The 20,503-nt window shown below is 42.0% G+C and overlaps 1 protein-coding gene across 6 annotated transcripts in view; it reads right to left on the bottom strand.

The window, feature by feature from the left end:
• KANK1 (KN motif and ankyrin repeat domains 1) overlaps window positions 1-20,503 on the bottom strand; it is a 136,306-nt gene that overhangs the window by 38,612 nt on the left and 77,191 nt on the right. For 5 of the 6 annotated variants that reach the window (XM_038123285.1, XM_038123284.1, XM_038123287.1 and 2 more), the window contains one exon: window positions 12,635-12,751. In XM_038123285.1, coding sequence (XP_037979213.1) covers window positions 12,635-12,671 — 37 coding nt within the window. In that variant the 5' untranslated portion in view covers window positions 12,672-12,751. Of the gene's footprint in view, window positions 1-12,634; window positions 12,752-12,912; window positions 12,933-20,503 lie in introns of those variants that run through there. The other variant, XM_038123288.1, reaches the window with a different exon arrangement.

Consider the following 20,503-nt stretch of genomic DNA (forward strand, 5'->3'; position numbering starts at 1 on the left):
ACCTCTCATTTCTCACTCCCACATGTGGACTGAGAGCACAGAAAGGTTCATTGATATAATTTCGGCAGAACAATTACCCCTGTTGTAACCGCCACTGCTTGCAATTTTGTCTGTTACATTCAGTCTTGTTTTATTTATGCTTCTCATTTGCAGGTTATAATTTGAGGGATAAAAATAAAACTTTTAGTATATGTTTTCTTTTTTTTTTTTTCTGAAACACATCCAAAATATACAAGATATCCTTCATGTTAGTAAAAGCACTTTGAAAACAATGCACAGTTTTTCCATATTCAATGTTCTTGTTTCCAAGTAAAACCAAGTATTAACTCACTTAAGTAAGGGTAACTGGAATTCTAGATGCAAGAAGACCCACTTCTCAGCGTCATAAAAAGAGCCTCAAAGCCCTCAGCTCCATCTCTCTTCACGTCTACTTAGAACAGTTGCTCTTAAAAGGTGACAGACTCATTTAACAAGGGCAAAGGTTCTAAGACTTCACAGGACTAAAGGAAAATAATTTTATTTTCATGTTTTCCATGCAGATTCTCAAGAACAGTTAAAAATAAAAAGGGGGGGAACATGAATTCTCAAAACAGTTTCCAAGTTCATTGCAGACTGGAAGAGCTGTGCTTCACACAGAAGCAGGATCTTGTGCTGAATTGGCAGGAGCAAGGTCCAAGTCCTCTGCAATACCTTCAGCTAAAATTGCAGACTTCCAATAAAAGTATTTCCTGAATGTCTTGATAGTTTCAGTCACATTTAATATGAAGCAAAGTAATATACAATACTTCCAGGCATCAGCTTTTTGACTCTAAAATAGGTTCTGCCCTCTAGGTAATTTTACATTATTTCCTTGAATTACAAGTCACTGATGTATCCAGTATAAGCCATGAGCTCACAAAATAAGTCTGAAGAGCCCAACTTGTTTCATCTATGAACAACAAAGGTACTGAATTTTAAATGAACTGGGTTTGGTCTGTGCTCTAACAACCCCATGCATGAAGAAAAGCAGCTCCCCACAAAATATTATTTGGGAACGGTTCCTAACCATGGTATAAAGCTTCTGCTAGAAGACAGAAAAACTCTAGGGCTGCTGACACTCAACCCATGTTTTTAATTCAGGAAAAAAACCAAAAATTCAGCCCTTGAAACAGTGACTGGCCTGCAGCCACCAATTTGTGCTTGCTGCTTTTTAAGCCCTATCTTTCAACCAGCCAGGTGAGAATAAAGCAGGACTGTGTGTTAGTGGTAGGCATCTCTAGCTCCTTCAGCAGGGGAGATCATTAAAATAGCCATGCAGTTTTCTGTTGTGAAAACAAATGTGACACTTGGAATAGGGAAGCGGAGAGAATGGCCAGAACATTTTTCTCAAGAGTTAGGATTCTGCTTAGAGAGGAAAAAAAAAAAATCTTAACATTATATGGTTTCGTTTTTCTAAAAAAAGACAGCATGATATCCTGTTTAGAGAAGAACAGATTTTAGCAGCTGTCTACACATGCTCCATCTGTTTATCATTACTCTGCGGTTTTGAGGGCTCAACATTTGAACAGGCACTTCATCAAGTCATGCACCTTGAGTGGACTGTCCTCAAAACTATTAATTCAGCAGGCTGAAAAAGACCTCATGAATCCATATAATAACCCAAAGTGTGTACCAGCACATCAGCCCTTGTCCAGCAATTCAAATATGGAGGCACATGTCTGGGTTAGCACCAGTAAAACCTAAAGGCAAAGAGCATATATGTATTTATTTTCTTGGCCTTTGATTCCATTAAATTGTCAAATAAACTCATTCAGCTACTGTTTGCAGTAGAAACAAAACTGAGGTCAGAGCACAGCTCCCCAGTAGCTAAAAAACCTGTCTTGGTCTGAAGCAGAGGGAATGTGAGGTTTGGTGCATGGGCAGCCATCCAGCTGATAAATTCTTATCTAAAAAGCAGCTTATTTCACACCCCTTTTGAAAACAAAAGGCAGAGAGAGCACAATGGATCTTTGAAAGGCGATGGACGAAACACAGCTCTTTAAAACACATGCATCCAACAGACCATTTCCTCAGCAATGGTGTGGCTCTGCTTGGAAAGAATGAAATAATCTGCCTGATTACAGACATCCAGTTCAGGGGAGCACAGAGCTGGGCCATACCCAGTCAGGTTTCTGTTCCTATCCCCAAAAATAGCTGCTGCATTTTGATGCAGATTGGATATGGGGTTCTTCTACATTTTAATTTGTGAGAGTGGGCACATTCTATTCTGTTTTTTTTTTCTTTACAGCCTTCCAGAACTTGGCAGCTAGTTTCCACAGAATAATTTAAAACCTGCTAGCCATTGAGGTCAGACATGAAACTGATCTGCCCAGACATCTCCTCTCTAGCAGATGCCTCCGGAAGGGCATAAGAAGCAAGAAAACATACTTCTTCCCTTGGTGTACAGAAAGCTGCAACTCAGAGACTTCCCAAGCTGGGGTGGTCCAGGATGGGTTTTAAGTCACAGTGTCGAATATATGTTTTCAGGTGCAACTGATAAATGCCCCCCATATTATTGTTAAGTGTCCATCTAGTTTGGAATCACACAGAATGAATTTCAACTACTTGGTATTTTGCGTATCCTCAGGTATGTAACTCCAATGTGATTGCTTGGGAAAGCTTATGGTAAGAAGTTTTGTTGTGGAAGCGATTAGACAATTCAAGCCTTTATATCTGGTGAAATATATTTTTTCTTAGAATCATAGAATCACAGAAATTTTTTGGTTGGAAAAGACCTTTAAGATCATCAGCTATTAACTCAATACTTCCATGTTCACCACTAGAACATGTCTGTTCCCAAGCACTGCATGTACACATCTTTTAAACACCTTCAGGGATGGTATTTCTACCACTTCCCTGAGAAGCCTGTTCCAAGCTTGGCAACCATTTTGGTGAAGAAATTTTTCCTATCCAACCTTCCCTGGCACAACTTGAGGCCTTTGCTTTTCATCCTGTCATTTGTTCCCTGGGAGAAGAGGCTGACCCTCACCTGTCTACACACTCCTTTCTGGCAATTGTAGAGAGTGATAAGGTCTCCCTGAACCTCCTTTTCTTCAGGCCAAACAACCCCAGCTTCCTCATCTGCTCCTTAAATGACTTGTGTTCCAGACCCTTCCCCTGCTCCATTGTACTTCTCTGATCTCCCTCCAGCACCACCGTATCCTTCTTGGAGTGGCCCAGAACTGACCACAGGATTTGAGGTGTGGCCTCACCAGTGCTGACTATGGGGAGACAATCCCTGCCCTGCTCCTGCTGGCCACACTATTGCTGGCACAGGCCAGGATGCCATTGGCCTTCTTGGCCACCTGGGCACTGCTGGTTCACATTCAGTCACTTTCAGCAGCACCCCCAGGTCCTTTTCCTGTGGACAGTTTTTGCAGCCACTCTGCCCCAGCCTGTGGCACTGCCTGGGCTTGTTGTGACACAAGTGCAGGACCTGGACTTTGTCTTGTTGAACCTCACACCACTGGCCTTGGGCCATTGATCCAGCTTGTCTAGATCCCACTGTAGAGCCTTCCTGCCCTCCAACAAATCAACACTCCTGCTGGACTTGGTATTGTCTCTAAACTGCGTGAGAGAGCCCTCGATATGACCTCATCCATATCATCCATAAAGACCTTAAACAGAACTGGCCCCAGTACTGAGCCCTGGGGAACACCACTGGTGACTGGCCACCAGCTGGATACAAGTCCATCCACCAGCACCCTCCAACTTGAGGCCTGGCCATCCAGTGAGTTGTAGGTAAAGCCACTGAGCCATGAGCAGCCTATTTATCCAGGAGAATGCTGCAGGAAACAGTATCAAAAGCCTTAGTCCAGGTAGAAACATCCACAACCTTTCCCTCATCCACTAAGCAAGTCACCTTGTCAGAGAAGGAGATCAGGTCAGTTTACCGGGACATCATATAGTAGCAGGATTGACGATGGACAGTAAAGCTGGACTAGATGAGGAGATGCTACACACAGTTTCACAGAGAGATGTCTCTTCTGCTGCTGTGGTGGTGACTTGTTCTGTGGGCTGAAATGGTGTGGCTGAGCCACATTTATGTTTGCAGAGTTGTAGTCTTACAACTTTTCTCTGTAAAGGGACAGATAAGTAATTTTCTCAAAATTGTCAACATTGCATTTTCCAGAGCACTGAAAATGGGTTGTGAGGAAGCACAGGCAGAGGAAGGTTGGGTATCAGTCTACACTCTTCAGGGTACAGACTTGGAGAAGTCCCTTTGCATCCCTGGGGAGAGCTGGGCAGAAACCAAGCACTGGAAAAAGGCACTGAGTGTTAGGGAGCAAAAAGGGAAGGACAAGCGTCCTGGATGGCAGACACAGTGTCTGAGAGAGAGGAAGGGAATAGGACTGTAACTAATGATAACGAGGGAGAATGGTGAAAGTCTAAAGGGTGATGCAGTGGATGCACAGCCATGTAGGCACACTCAGGTCCTGACAATCTTGAAAGCTATATAACAGCCATCTGTCTCCACATACAAAAAACAGACAACAGGAGCAGAAGAGAAGATAATGATTCTAGACAGGAATACTTTTTTTTAACTTTATAACTTCAGATGTGGAAAAAATTATCTAAAATGAAAGAATCACAGTTCTGCTGGAGGGAGGGGAGAAGAGGGAAGGGGAAGAAAGGACTTAGCCATGGACTTACTCAAGTAAAAAAACCCTGGTGATATTTGTAAGTCCTTGAAACCTGACTGCCCTGATCTTGCCTTTATGCTTGTATCATATGCAAATATTAGTCCACTTTTTTCAACCATGGCCATGCGCTTCACTTTATTTTCTTGCACTGTACTTTGTTTTTTGAAAGCTGCACATTTTAGATTTACAAAGCAGTGTACGTGAAGTCTTAAAAATTGACCTATTTGCTAGTATTAGACCTGAAATTCCAGTACCAGCAGCAGAGTTGCACAAGTGTTTCCTTTCTAGTACTTGATCTGCAAACCATATGACAGTGCTCCGGGCAGAGAGGTTGGTTTTGTGAAGCAAGGGTAGGGAAGGGGCTAGGAGTACACCAACATGCCCCTCAGCAGTAAGAGACTGCTCCAGACAGGGGATGTCTGGTTTACATAGGGAGTACAGTCTGCCAGTCTGCTCCCAATTATCAGGTAAGTTGATCCTCATCCTAATCTTAACAAACCTTCAAACCCAGATATTAAAAAGTCTGTGTCCCCTGTCTTCCCCCCCGACACCAACCCCCCCCCCCCCCCCTCCAGCATTTGAACAAATACAGAAGGGCAAAAATATCACAGGCAGACCCTTATATGTTGAAGGAAATAAACATACTGTTATAAAAAGACACAGGAATATATTAATTTTAAAAAGAGGAAACAGTTCATAAAACATTAATTACAGTGCAAGATAACTAGGGAGGAGACATTGGGCAAAATAAAGGGATGGACTGTGAGAAGGGGTAAGGGTCACATTATCTACTTCAACAGGTAAGAAGGTTTTGCAAAAGGTAGGGAAGGACAGACAGAAAACATGAAAGAGTATTGACTAGATTGCACACTCACCTACCTCTCTCAGCTTTGGAGCATTTAATTTTGTCATAGTCTGTGTGAGGAATCAGAAAAAGAAAATTCTCAAGAGACTGAGAATATGCTCTAAAAAGTTTTGGAGAGATAGGGAACAGGACAGCTCTTTTTGGACCTGGCTGATCTGCTAATTCCCCCCAGACACCCCAATCCACATCCCACAGCAGAGGTCAACCACTGCTTTCTGCCAATGTGGTAAGTGTAATTTCTGGATGAGATCAGAGGAGGGAATGGCAGAAATAAAAAGAGGAGGATGGACACAAGCATGCTGCTGTCCCAAAGCTCAGAGCTGGTTACACTGGGACATCCTGGCAGGAATAGTATTCTGCTACAAGGAGAGTCGTGTTACCAGAGGAAGGAAATGGAGATACAGCAGCAATGCCAACGTGGGAAGTCCAAGTGCTCCCTCAGCCCCTAAAAGTGCTGTGAAAACATGATACAGGAAGGGCTACCCTTCTGTCATCTCTAATACCAAGCCTTACAAATGGCTCAAAAGAGGGGGAGGAGAGAGGTGGACACTACAAGAAGCTTCTCAAGGACTTCTGCTCCAGTAGTAGTAACCCTTTTGTAAGGAATATGTCTAAATGCAGGCACTCGTGTTTACACACAGAAGGACAAGCAACTGTCATCAGGCTATTTTCATCCTAGTAATTTTCCTGAGAGACCGTATACTTTTAAAGGGAACAAAATATCTTCTCTCCCCACAGGGAGGAGATTCATATGCGTTATTCATTAACTGCTTTCTGCGGAAGAATCTGGGAAGTGAGGAATACTGTAGAATAATTTGGGGGAAAATTTACTGAGTTGTGTGTCTTGTAAGTGGAGAAAGACAGACAATGAAGAGAGAATAATTTTTCAAGTCTGGAAAAAGTTTATTCTTGGTGTTTTTCCTGTGACATGTGCCTGTCCTATTTCTGGTGCTTGCTCCTTACTCTCACCCCAGCTGCCACCAGACAGTGCAAAGCAGTGACATGAGAACCTGAGGGTTTTATCACTGTTACTCTCCAGTTCAGTAAGGCTGCATGGTACCACAAACAGCAATACATGCCTGATGAGGCCCTAGAAAACTTTAAAATACAAGATGAATGCCCTTAGCTGCCTCCCAGGGTGTAAAGGGCATGTATTTCCACAGGGAGCAGCAGCAGGCCACATGAGAACATCAGGTGCTGCCCACACAAGTGCATCACAATATCCCAGAGAAGGAAAGCCTGCATTGCTCCATGAGCAAGCTTTCATCAGAGAGAATGAACACAGTCCTCTGCCTAGGTGAGATGTAAGAATCTGGGCAGCTGCAGAAGGTAATCCAGAACAAGACACAGATGCAGTAATCTCTGACAAAAAGACAGATCAATTAAACCTGTTCTTTTTCTCAAGGCCACTTTGTCCTCCTGCAGAGCATCAGCATCTGCATATCATTGTTTTGTATCTTGGGCCATCTCTTTCCCACCACATGCAATCTCCATTTCTAAGGACTGGGCTATGTCTGGACTCCTATGTCCCCAAACTTCCAATGACGCTGTATTTAACGTATCCTTTCTAATTTCTTCCTGATCCCTACCTTTCCACCAGAATCCAAAATCAGACCTGTAGCACATTCTTTGGGCAACAAGTCCTGAGTAAAAGAAGATGTGTGGTTCCTGGTGCTCTGCAGTCTCAAAAAGGCCTTTAAATTGGGCAAATGCAAGTCAGTGAATTTTTAAGCTTTCTGCTGCAGAGGCAAATGCACCCGTGGATTACAGTCATCAACTAGCAGTTGCAGAAGCAATTATTAATTCAAGTAAAAAGATGCCATTCACTGTGAGATCACGTGCTTCAGCTCCAGCCATCTGTCCTTAAGGCAAATCTGGCATCAGTGAATATACTACAGCATACTGATGAAAATTTTGATATGACTTGTGATAGAGGTTATGTGAAATCACTGGAGGCTCACTCACCCTTCTCCCCACAGATTTCAGGGTCCCACCCTAGCTTGTTTTTAAATACTGGGCACCACCAGAGTGACTCACAGGATCACTTGTGGGTGAGGCAGGAGCTGGATCCCAGTGACAGCTATCTGCCCATCCCAAAAGCTCAAGACTGCAGGCCAATGGAGCAGGCTCTCCTGAAGGCAAGAGCCTTTCACCAGCTACTGAAACACGCACTTGGGCATACACCCATCTCCATTAATTCTGAAAATTATTGAAAACAGGCTTGGAGCAGGGAGCATGGTAGGGGAGGAAGAGGTTTAAATAGTCTGTCATTACCCAGTCCTGACTCAAAGAAATTGTCTTTGCCTGACTGATTAGGTAAAAGACAAACTCTTCTGAATCCTGGTCACTTGCATCTGCTAAAGGAAGTAAACTCAGAGGCTGCTGAGCACAGAGCTTGGTGTGCCAGTAGCACTGCAGCCATGCCACAGTGACAGCCACTGCGCAGGAAGCAGTGAGAGTGGCTGGCAGCTGGGCTCCCAGGGCAGGCACCTGCACTACTCAGGAGGACAGGCTCCAACAGATGGACTACTACCTGGCAATCAAACACTTTCAACTGCTAACTCATTTAGGTCTGCAAGTTCCCAGATAAATGGTCTGTAATGAAGACTGGTGGATATTCTGCTTAAGTTAGTAACAGTGGTAATATTCTGGTGCACACCTTCTGCTTAGACTATATTTACATCATGAGGCTAGAAATAATGCAAAATTCTGTGCATGTTACCTAAAATGAATGAGGAAAATGGAATCAAAGGAGAGACTGTAAGTCAAATAATACAGTAACTGAAAGAAAAGTGTGTCTACAAATCTTTGGTAAGAGTTGTTACAAATCAATGCAGAAGATGTGTGTGATAAAAACTTTGGCTCTAAGTAAATGTTCTATTTACTGGCCTCAATTAAAAGGGTTAATAAGTTAACTGGGGTTTTCACAATACTTTTCAACAGTTGCTTAAGCATTTATATACCAGCAGATGGAAAACACATTTATTAAACATTTGGTCTTTGAGTCATGCTGACGTTAGTATCTCAAACAACATTAATTCAGGCAGCAGCTTTTTGTAGTGGCCTCATTCTCTGACTAACTGGTGTTTAGTTATAAGTTTAAGTAGGAGTTAAGAAAACTGCTCAGATACAAAGAAAATCTGACCAGAAGCCCACAGGGTGCTCCAGTGTAACTGTGCACATATAAAATAACTAGAGGATGCCAGGCTGCTGCAGAGGAAACAGGGTCCAGATATGATTTGTATCTCTCATCAAAGCACCTGTGGTCCCACAGCCCTGGCTTGCTGCAAGGAATGGAGGTGGATGCCCACATCAGCTGTGAGTGAAAAGAGTAGGAGCAAAGACTGGGAGCTAAGACACTTGACAACTGCAGACTGGCTATCACAGCAGCAGTTCCTTGCTTTACAGGTGCAAGGAGACTAACAGTGAAAATGATGTTCAGGTGCTACAATGCCACTGCTTCAAGAATTGTGCAGGAATCTAAAGCACGGAGCAGAGGTAAACATGCAGGTAAACAGTTCAAATGAATGTGTGCAAGATTCTGTGTTTCTGTATGTAGAGAAGCATGTTAAAAACAGAGTGGGAAGGCATGGAAACATAAATCCATAGACTAGACTGAGGAGAAGGAAGAGACAAAAGGGAGGAAACAAAAAAGAGCAAGGAAATACATACAGAAAATAATATGCATTTGCTTTACAGCAAAAGTAAAGAAAGGATTTGTGCAACAGCCTTGCTATACTGACCCCTGCAGCCCATCCTAGTCAAGAAAACTGGAAATGCTTTTTTATGTCTGTTAAGAAATGACTAACAATTCTCCAGTCTCTGGATATAGAGAATGAGGTGCTTAGGGAAGTAAAAAACCCATGTTTTTTATTATGGTTAGTGACAAAACCAGTTTTTATTCCTTTATCTTTTCTAAATCTAAATCCTATGGTTGTTTTGCTGCTTCCTTGTTTTCCACATCAGAATAAATAGAATTTGACGGGAAGTTTATTCCATGCAATGCCTTTCAGAACATATGTTTTGAAAAGAAAGTTTTCACAAAGAGGTTGTTAGTGAAAGGAATGAAAATCCATTCAGAACTATTTCCAAACTGCCCTGTAAGTTTTCTGCTCATGCACTGCGCTTTTTGTAGCTGTCTGGAAGACATTTCTACAGATATCACTACAGAAATGTTAGCAGAGCCTCATTAAATAGATGAATTATGCATCAGTCCTAGCAAGCACAGAAGCTAACAATTACTGGAAGTTTCACCCAGCAGTTAATGGAGACACTAATACTATTTAGAGAAACAATCACCTCATTTATTTTTTTCTTGTACTATGCAAAGAGAAATTAATTTGTATCGTGTACCAAACAAACTGCAGACTCCCAATAGGGTATTTCCCAGTTCCTGAGGCAGCTTCTTGGATGACTGCACAGCTTGCTCTGGACTTGCACTACACTCCTTAACCCTGGTGAGTTTACTGGACTGAGCAGTGAGCTTACATGCCACCAGGAAAGACTCTAAACAGTTACCCAGAACCTATGACTAAACACTATCCAGCATATAGCAAAATTGTTCTGCAAGCACCAATTTATTCAGGTCTTTTCTGAGCAGACAGCACAGCTTTGACAGCCTAGTCCAAAATCAGTAAGAAGTCACACAAACTTCCAAATTGAATAAAACAGAACAAATAAGCTTTCAGCCTGAAGAAAAACAGTTCACTACAAGACCTCTGTGCAATGAAACTGTGAACAGAGGATAAAATTTTGAAGTCAGCAGCAAACAAAACTATTGACAAACAGTACTGAAGCATAAATCACAGTCTCTGTTATTTATTCACCACATTTAAGGTTAATGTCTTTATGAGATAGGCAAGAGACGGAGAAACTTATGATAGGTGCTTTCATGATAAAGTCATCACTTGCTTTGTAGTTTATCTCCTATACACACTCACTAAAATATTTACAGCAAATCTACTTCCCATAAATATCCCTTAAAATAAAATCTCTGTACAAATGCAACATAGCTAGATCCTTTCCTGGAAACAAGTTCCAAATTCAAGCATTCCTCTACAGATTTCATCTGCAGCAGCAGTAGCCCAAATAGGCTTGTACACTGAAAAAAAATTAACGAACTAGCACACAGGCATAATTATTTGATAGTGCAAGTACTCACATTCTCGAGTTAACCAAAGCAAACCACTGCTTGCTTCTTAGTCACTTCATACTTGAATGAAGCTGAACATGTGGTCAGACTTGCCAAAATATTCAAGTAACATAAATGCGGCTTAGTAGTCCCTAACAAGTCTTTCTAGTTCTTTTTCCTGCTGCTGATTGATTCAGAGGGTGCAGAAAACACCACCCCTGAAGTTTGTCTTTCCACTCGCAGAGCTCCATGCAATTAAGAAACTTGCTTCAATACCTCCAACGCCCAGATCAGCTCCTGCTCATCCAAAGGCATTCTCTCCCAGGCAGCACAGCAGCACAACAAATCACAGGTATTTGCCACCCAATATTTTGTCTATTATGAACTGCTGAGGATTTGGAGACACAGGCGTACATAGCTGCATGTTAGAACACCGGCCTCAAGGGTTTGCAAAGCCAACAAGTCCTGACAGTATCTGCAAAATGTTGTCCAATTTAGTTCTGAATTAAATACTTGTAATTTATTACAGTGTCTTTCTACGAATAAGGGAACAAACAGCTTTATCCTGCAAGAAGCCTTGTTTGCATAACAATCCTGAAACTAAAACTTCATCTTGCAATAACAGTACAAGCATTTAGCTTCTTTTAGACTTACACATCAGCCCACCAACTTTTTCAATAGACAATTCTACTGCAGGGAGAAGAAAGATTAGTAAAGCAATCAGTAACACTCCATGCACAATTTTTCTTTCCTTGTAAGCAGAGGAAATTTTTCCGCATGACTTATGTTAAAGGCATATTACAAATAAAAGTCAAGTTACATGGGGGGGTTAGGCAGCAAACAGCTACAGTTAAGTCACACACCAGAGGTTTTGCAGTCCACCTTCTCAAAAGGATTACTGAAGGTTACAAAAGGATATGGTTTCTATCTTAAAGAATATACTTCTAATTATATAAAAAGGGGGTGGGGGAAGGGAATAGAAACATCTTATTTCAGCCGTCTCAAGATTTAACAACATTGGTAAACTTAACCTTAAATCATCAACAGATAATAGTAATTCCAAAGACTTAATTCAATTTTCACTAGCCTTTAAAAAACACTTCTTGTTTTGCATAAACTGCACATAGTGGCACTCCATATTTCTAATATCCTGCACACAAAATTAATCCCATGTTCTAATTAGAATAATTTTACAGTGAGCACAGTGAGCAACTCACAAGCTCCTGCCATGCACTTGACATTTTCTGTGTAATCCTACTGTAACAGCCTCAGCTTTAGTGGGCTAAAACCATGTTTGTGCAGTGATCAGAAGAGGAAAATATTGACATAACCGCAGGAGGAACACTGCTGCTGTGCTGTTATCAGTTGTTCTGCAATTTCTGCCCCCTCCTGACCTGCCAGCCCTCCTCAGCAACCTTTGAACATGCCAAGCAATCCATATCACAGAGTATCACACAACCAAAACAGACAGTTCAGGAAGTTCTTTAAAATAACAAAAAAGTGGACGCCTCTTCAGGATATTGCTTGAGAAATGTTTTCATACTTTGTGGAGAAGCAAGCAACAAAAATTAGACTGATCAGTAAGGGTGACCAGGAAGGGCTGGGGATTTGATGCATTAAGAGCTGGTCAATCTCACAAATTATTACAGACTCAGAGTAACAGCCACATGATTCTGCAGCAAAACCCTAGGCCTCCCAGAGTCTAGAGTAAGCCCCGTAGGTCCTTGAGAGCAGAGGACACTGCGTGCTGAGTGACTGAGTGCCAGCCCTTAAGTCTTCCCAAACTACTTTGCACACTATAAATATTTAAAAGATTATTGAGGTGGGGGATGGGGGTGGGGAGAACAGATGGGCTCTGATCTACCAGGAAACTGTTTTCCAGTATTTAAACTGCCATTACTTCCTTTTCCTGCTCGCACAATGTAAGAATTCTTTTAATTAATAATCCAAAGGGGGAAAGCGTTCCCGATCAGTTACCTGTAGCACTGCCGTTAGTATTTGCTGGGTAGGCCATGTTTGCTCAGTGACACATCCACAGCTAGGCTGTTTGGTGTCATGCAAATGCCATGCATCAAGTCCAACCAGACATGCAACCTGGAACAAACAAGTAAAAAGCAGTTAAAAATACAAAGTTTTAAGAAGTTAGGTACATTAAGCAGTAGGCATTTCTGACTGTTTAAAGTCTCGGCTTCAATGCAAACTTCAGCCCAGCAATAGCATGCTCCTCTTAAATCAACATCCTAGCTATCACAAACCCCAAGCGTGTCCAAGTGACTAAAGCTGAACTGTGGCTCTCTGACAACCTTCGGATCTGTCGTCAGTGAGGATGTAACTATCTGAATCTGAAATTGGCCTTGCTTTTTCTGGCCTGCCCTCAACTTTTTTGCAGCTGGTCTCTAAACTCCCCTGTACCACTGCAGATTCCTCATTTGCAGGCATGTGTATAAAATTTTAGATTACCCAACATCTTATGAAGGCAGGGTTAAAGGATTTTTTTTAGGCGAAGAGCACCTACAGAAGCACTGTACCAGCAACCAATTTCTGAGCTCAGATGTCCCCCCGGGGGAGGTTAGGAACCCTCAGATGCAGCCAGAGCAGGCATCTCTGCCTGACAAACCTAGACACCAAGAGCTACTGTATGGAAGCCAGCAGGGTGGGGGGACCAGAGGTGGCAGAGACACTGTCAGGAATGGTGCTCATCTGACTACAAGGCCTCTTCACTGCAAGTTCCAGCAGCAACGGGTTCTCTGGATGTTATGTTTTCTTCCAACCCACACATGGGAGACTGAACCAATAAGCAGCATTTGCCTGAAGCTCAGGCTCCAGGTATAGAAAAAGGGCACTGTCCTCTTGGGTGGGTGGCTGCTGAGATGAAGCCAAATGAGAGGCAGAGGCCAAACCAGCAGCAGTTCTGTGGTTTGCTGGCTGGCTCAGCAAAGCCAGAATTCTTGGCTCTGCAGTGGGGCTCTTGTTCCTTCTTCCCTGCCTACCTTCAGTGCAGGGGGCAGCCTGATCACAACTCTCATCTTCAGGGCAGAAGAGGTGACTCATCTGGGGCTGCAGAGATGCCTCTTCCTGAGTCTGCTTTGAGTTTTCTACAGTCCAAACAGCATTTTATTTTGTTGACTCAGATAGGTGGAGCTTAGGCATATGAAGAACATGCTGCTTTGCTTACCCCCATCTGACTTGGGCTGACAACTCCTCAAGAAACTAGTCACATTTTTCCAATTATATTAGATTTAGCTCTGATAGTATGTGCAAGAAAGTATTTAAAAGCTAAGCAGATTAGCAAAGTAAAAGAAAATCAAGAAATTAATGAGCGCAGGCACCATGTGAATTTGAGTCAGAGATACATTGACTGATAGAGAAGCTGGCTGTCTTTAAAATCTGACAGAGTTCCATCATACAAGCTAATACAGCTTTGCTTTTTCTTTCAAGAACACAAATACCTTCATTTTTAGTACAATCCTGATGTCAATTTTCCAAGAATGCAGAAAGAGCAATTCCTCCTCCCCTAGCTCTGCCTGATACACTGACATTTATCATCTCTTGTTCAGTGGAGGGCAGAGCATGAAGCTGCTAGAAAGATTGTAGAAATGAAAGGCTATGAACAGCAGCAATATAAGGCAGGAATCCAACACAGTCCATGATGCATAGAGGCCCATCACACGATTCCAGGCCTAATGACAATTATAAAATTTCTGAAACAATGAAGCATGGCAAAAAAAAAAAAAAAAAAAAAAAAAAAAAAAAAAAAAAGAAAAACATGTTGCTGGCACAGTTTGCAGCTGAGACAGAAGTTTTACATCTGTGAGCTTTTAGGAAAATATTAACTACTTCCTTTCAAACAAAGAGATTTTAAAGCATCACTCCCATCTCTGCTTGCTATAAGGATATTAAGTTACACTTTAAGCTGAAGACAGGCAATTTTTACTGAGTCCCAGTGAATGCTTACTGAAAAATTATTGTCAGCCTCCATGTGAAGTTCAGGATGTGTCCTGAAGCTAAGGACAGCCACTGCCTCAGGGCAGGCTGTACTTAGCAGGGTATCAATCTCTATCATTGCAACCAAGGGTAAAGAAAACGGAATTTATTTGTCCACTTCTAATTTGTTCAGCATAGCTCTGTGCTGTCTCAGTAGCACTGTAACAGCAGGTACGCTTCTCTGCTTTTATTATATACACTGTACAAGGGGAGACCTGAGAGCATAGCATGTACCCAGGGATGGGTGTGGACAGATGGGTGGGAGGGGATCCTGGGTGGGGGAGACATCTCTTTTAGGCGCAGTGCAGTCCCAAATATGAGCGGGTCGGTGTTGTGATGCACTAGATTGTTATTTGGATACTGCACTGGGTGTTGTGTTATACAAATGTTTCCCCCCTTTCCTCAGATGGTGTATCCCTCGGATAAGGTGGTCTTGTCCCTTGAAGCCCCTCCCTTCGCCCCTCCCCACTGGTATCCCCTCGGCTGTGGCCTTCCGTCCTCGCCTCCCATTCCGTGGGTATAAATGTCCCTTGAGTTTGGAGTTCTCTCCCTCTTCTTCACCTGGAAACCCTACGATGCAGATGTCCCCTTCCAGCTAATAAACAGGACATCAGAACCACGTGGAGAAAGAGCGCTTCTCGTCCTTTACTTCGTCCATGTAGGATCCGTGCGGGCTTAAATCCCAAGCTAGCCGGGGGGATTTACAGCCCGAAACCCACGGGTTCCTTCAGGTCAACCACAAAAATGAGGCCCGACTGTGGCCTGCCTCATCATAAGTTTAAAAGTAAAATCTGTTACAGTCACCATTTGTAGGCAAAATGAGGAGAGCTTCCCAATAGCAAGAAACAAATGTAATTGAGGTGAGAATTGACACAAAGTTAATAAAAATAGTGCTGAAAATCTAAACAAGGCCTGAGATCTCCATTTTGTTGTGACTTGAAGAGATGAAATTGACCTGGTACAAACTGCCTTGTGAGTATGCTTCTGCCAATTTCAAAGCTATGAAGTTCAAGTACCTCAAGCAAACTCACTTGCTGCTTCTGAGCTTAAGTGAGGATTAATAAAATAATTCAGGAAGCAAAATCAGTCCAACAGATAGAAGAAAATGAAAAAAAAAAGAAAGGAAAACATAGGATCTAATAATTTGTTAGCGAAGTGAAATAATTCATTCCTGTATTTTTTGGTATGGTAGGGTGGTTTAGGGTTTTTTGTTTGTTTATATTGAATGTCACAGGAATTGAAAATCTGCCTATTAAACAGCTCTTCAACTACAGAAAAAAAACTGATCTAGCTCAGCAAACTCACAGAAGAAGGGAATTTTGCTAAAACGTGCTTTGAGCCATACATAGGAACTGAATTCCTGAAATTGCACCAACACATACATGGATCATTTTTAGAATGGTGCCACATGTGATTCCCCAGCTGCACACACCCCAGAAGCTGCATTTGGACACAAGTCTCTCATGTGGGCAAGGCGCAGCAAAATACCAGAGACCAGCTAGAACACAGAGAGGAGGAAAACTTAGTCTCCTCTACAGCAAAGCATATTCTCCGGCAGAGACATCTTACACAAGAAAATTAGTAGAGGAGCTTGTATATTCCATTCCCAAGTCTTCTACTCTTTGCCTATGTGTTTTTACATGCTCAACCCATGCTGGCCTGTGAATACTGTGATTTACAGATCCTAGGGCAAATGCAAAACAAGCAGAGACTAGCTGTATGAAGAGTTATTGCTCAATGAAGCAGTTGTTAAAAGTGTTTTGCATTAGATATTCAAACTCTCTTCTGCCCTGAGGTTCAATAGCAGAAACCTTAAACACACATGATCCTCAGTTTCTACAAACATTCATGACACCCCAGCTTTTACAGGTTTTTCCAGAATGGCAATTTTTTAGGCAGAACATAAAGCCTATGTCCTAATCCTGTCCTAGCCACAAGGGAAAAGAATCTTGCTCATCTTTTGTGTTGCGTCTTGCTAGGTCACTGACACCTATTCTGGTGTTTCAGCACCAGAAGTATCTGAGTATGTATAGATCAGTCCTGGCATCCACACAGCAGAACTACAGAAATGCAAAAGCCTCTAGAGGCACAGACCTTGCAGAAAATGCAGACTTGCACTTCAGTCTGATGTTTGCAGGAGACATTTAAGATAGAGAATGGTTGAGGTTTGGTCTAAGAGCAGCTGTAGAACAGCATGTCGGCAACACGGTAATTAGAAGAGAAATGTAACTCAGCTCTTAACTCAGAAAAGCAGACCTGAAAGTCCTCCTGTCCAGGGCTGAGACTGCATGGTTGCATGCCCAGCCATGTGATGGGCACACACTGGTTTGTGGGATTCAAGGAAAGAGATTCTGGCTTCCCAAGCAAGGAGGCTTTAGGCTGAATAGATGCATATGTAACTTTTTTCTCGTGGCACACACAGACTCTTAAGAGCAAACAGTCATATCAACCACTCCAAACAAGGTCCAGATCACCATATTTTGAACCACTCACAGGGTGAATGTGGTTCAGACAATACAATTCTGTTGTTTAAGACCTGGATTAAAAGTGGGAGCACTGTAGGTCAGAACTGTGAAGGATCTAAAGGTATGGGCTCCCAGTTGTTCAGATGGATGTAGTCAGGGAATGGTTTCAGGAGAAAAACCAGTTCTGCAATCCTATCCAGCAAGTGCAAAGTGGTGATTAAATAGGTCTAGGGTAGAATGGTTTGACAAAGCAAGTCGACCCATGAGATGCAATCCTCAAGAAGAACTGGTACTGCTCCATTCCTGCTCTACAGCAGCAGAACAAGACTTCTACCTGAGACTTCCCTCTCACATGTGGGTTGTCCTAGCAGTAGAACTTGCCCAGTTTCATTCTGCAAGACACTGATATAATTTGCAAACAAGAGACAAGATATATGCAAAACCCATCTGAAAACATAGATGGTAATTTCTCTAGCTGCAAGAAGAAATTGGCACTGGGAATCCCTCCTGCTCAGCTAGAGTGGCAAGCACTTTTCAAACTTGTGCATCTCTACAGCGAACAGGAATGTCTGCTACCTACGTGTACTAAGTATGCCAGGTGCAATTTAAATGAAGCAAGGTCTGAAGCCAACAACAGCAAAAGAGAAAGTATGTGGGGAGTTGCTCTGTGGTTGGTATCTATCCTGGGATAATGACTGCATCTCACTGATACTTTCTTTCCAATCTTACCCCTACCCTGGTTGTGTTTTTCTTATCTTTATGTTTATCAAAATGAGTGTCGAGTAAACTGAAAGGCAACATTTGTAAGGGAGAAATATATTTTTATATATATACATTACTTTAGAATTAAAAGCAAAAACCAAGTAAGAATGCAGGCTAAAAGGATTTTTTTTCAAGTGAGACATGGAGTGATCAACGTTGAGATACGGGATGAACTGTGAATGATTTTAAATTTCACCTAATTATTTAATCATTCACTCATTCATAAACTTTCTAGAGCCAATGTCTTTCTAATGTTGCATTCAAATCACAGGCAAAATTATGCAAGTTGCTGTTTAAGTCTCACTAACTGAACAAAATAAATCAGTAGCTAGGCCACCTTAAAATGCAGAACTAAAAATCCCTGGGACCAGTGTTTCCTGCAGCATCTCTCAGGCAGCAGTCAGTTGTGGTTCAGTCTCTCCATCACAAGACAGAAACTATTCTTACTGTATGCAGTATGACAGGTAATTCATTTTGGACAATATTTAAGGAGTCAATCAAAAGAAGTCACCTCTCACTATGTAGGGTTTGTTTTGTTTTGTTTTGTTTTGTTTTGTTTTGTTTTGTTTTCTTTTCTTTTCTTTTCTTTTCTTTTCTTTTCTTTTCTTTTCTTTTCTTTTCTTTTCTGCAGAATCTGCAGTATGATGAGAGCAAAAGAAGCCTTGTAAATCCTTTCAACAAGCAAGTTAATTAAAAAGATATAGCTACGGTCAGCATGAATTTACCTGCCTGCCTTCCTCACTCCCTCCACTTATGGCAGTGGTCTGTAAAAAGGTCTTTCTTTACAGCAGAGCTCCAGGCAAAAGCTGAGCTAAGCTCTGTTAAGAGAGTGATGGCTCAGAAATTCTGGGTCCTGAGTCAGCAAGCTGAAGAAAAGAGCAGTCACAGTGCTCCTACCCAGGGCAAATGCTTCCCTTCTGACAAAAACAACAACAAAATATCAGACCCGACTCTTAAGCTTTGTTGCTTTTGAGCCCCAAAGTCTGAGCTAATGCCATGCCAGGCTCCAGTTCTCAAGCTGTGTTGGAAAAAACGTAAGTCAGTTTTATGGGGATTCCCTCAATTGTCTTCTCCCCCAGCCCCTGCCTTAAGCAGACTTGCATTAAGCTTGTCTGCCCACCTTGCTATTGCTGCAGACAGAGAATAAACATACAACCTTCAGTAATGTAGGGGTCTGAGGGGTTTTCTTCTACATACTTGAAAATGGTCTTCTCATCTCCTGAGCTGATTTTCTACAAAGCTTCTGCTTCACTCTCCCAAGCGACCTACCCACTGGACAGGAATGGGGCTTTACTGGGCAGCTTTCAGTATAGAAAATGCCTCAGAAAATGGATATATGTGAAAACATTTCAAAGGTACTGGGTCCTTCTGGCTATTCGAAATATCCCACAAATTTTCTGAATTTCTGCAAGTATTGCTTTGTCACGTTTGCTAGCAGTAGCAGAAATGGTCTACCATCAGCTGCTGGGTTTTAGTTTCCCTTCCACATGGAGTTATCCCTCTTGTGTCTGGAAGATCCAGAAGAGAAATCAGCCATTCTACACAAGCCTCTCAGTGACTTGCTGGGAAAGGAAAAAGAAACAGCAAAAGTGTAGGAAATGGATTTGTACAGAAATTTCAAAACTTCATAGAAAATTGATATAGTTTTGTAAATCTGTATGTAAACACTGAGATAAGGTGCGTTAATTTAAGAAGGTTATAGAAGAGAGGTACCCCATCTCTATAAAAACTAAAAAAAACAACACAAAACCATTTTAAAATAGTACCCAGCAGAAACAAACATAACCAGCATTCTGTAGGGTCAGACAAATGATCCATCCAGACTGTCTTGTTTTCAAATATAGGAACAACAGATGTTATTTAAGGAGAGTTCTAGTGCCTTATGATGAATCCATGCTTCTGTATTCTCCCAGCATCAACAATTATTGGATTGGGAATATTTAAAGGTATGTCCTTACTATGTATTTTAATATTAACATAAATTGCCTGTGGATTTTACTAGCCTCTTTCTGACCCTGCTGATGCCACCTGCTTCTGCTGCCTTGTGGGGCAGGAAGTCCCAGGCTGTCAATACCCACCACAATTTTTTTTCTTATTTTATACTGATGTTTCACATATTTTACTGTCACCAAATTCTTGCATTGCAAGTCTTGGTCAAAATCAGTGCAGATACAGCTTTTTCAGATTCAAACCACACCCTTTGAGATTTTATGAACTATAATCTTCTCTCCCAGCACATAGGCAATACAGTCTCCAGCTCATTTTACTCTGCCCTTTTTTAACCCTTTCATGTATAGTCACCATGTGGAAGATCCTGGTCATGAACAGCATCTTACTAAAAAGTTGTTTGCAAGAACAATCTTACAAAATGGGGTAAGGTGCACTCAAGTTTGTTTTTTTTTTTTTTTAGTGTAACCAACACTCTAACATCATTGGCTCTAACATTTAGCCAATTTGTGGGAAGGTAAATCTCAGCTCTATTAATTCTTGTCAAGCAGTTAAGACAAAACAGAACTTACCTGCAAGCACAAGCAGCTTTCTCTAGCATAGGCCAGAGGTTGGACACAGCCCTCCAAAGCACCCCAAAAGACATCAGGTCAGCCTAGTGGACTTTTGGTATGATCCCTGTTGTCAG

This window comes from Motacilla alba, chromosome Z (assembly GCF_015832195.1).
Source record: "Motacilla alba alba isolate MOTALB_02 chromosome Z, Motacilla_alba_V1.0_pri, whole genome shotgun sequence".
Taxonomy (NCBI): Eukaryota; Metazoa; Chordata; class Aves; order Passeriformes; family Motacillidae; genus Motacilla; species Motacilla alba.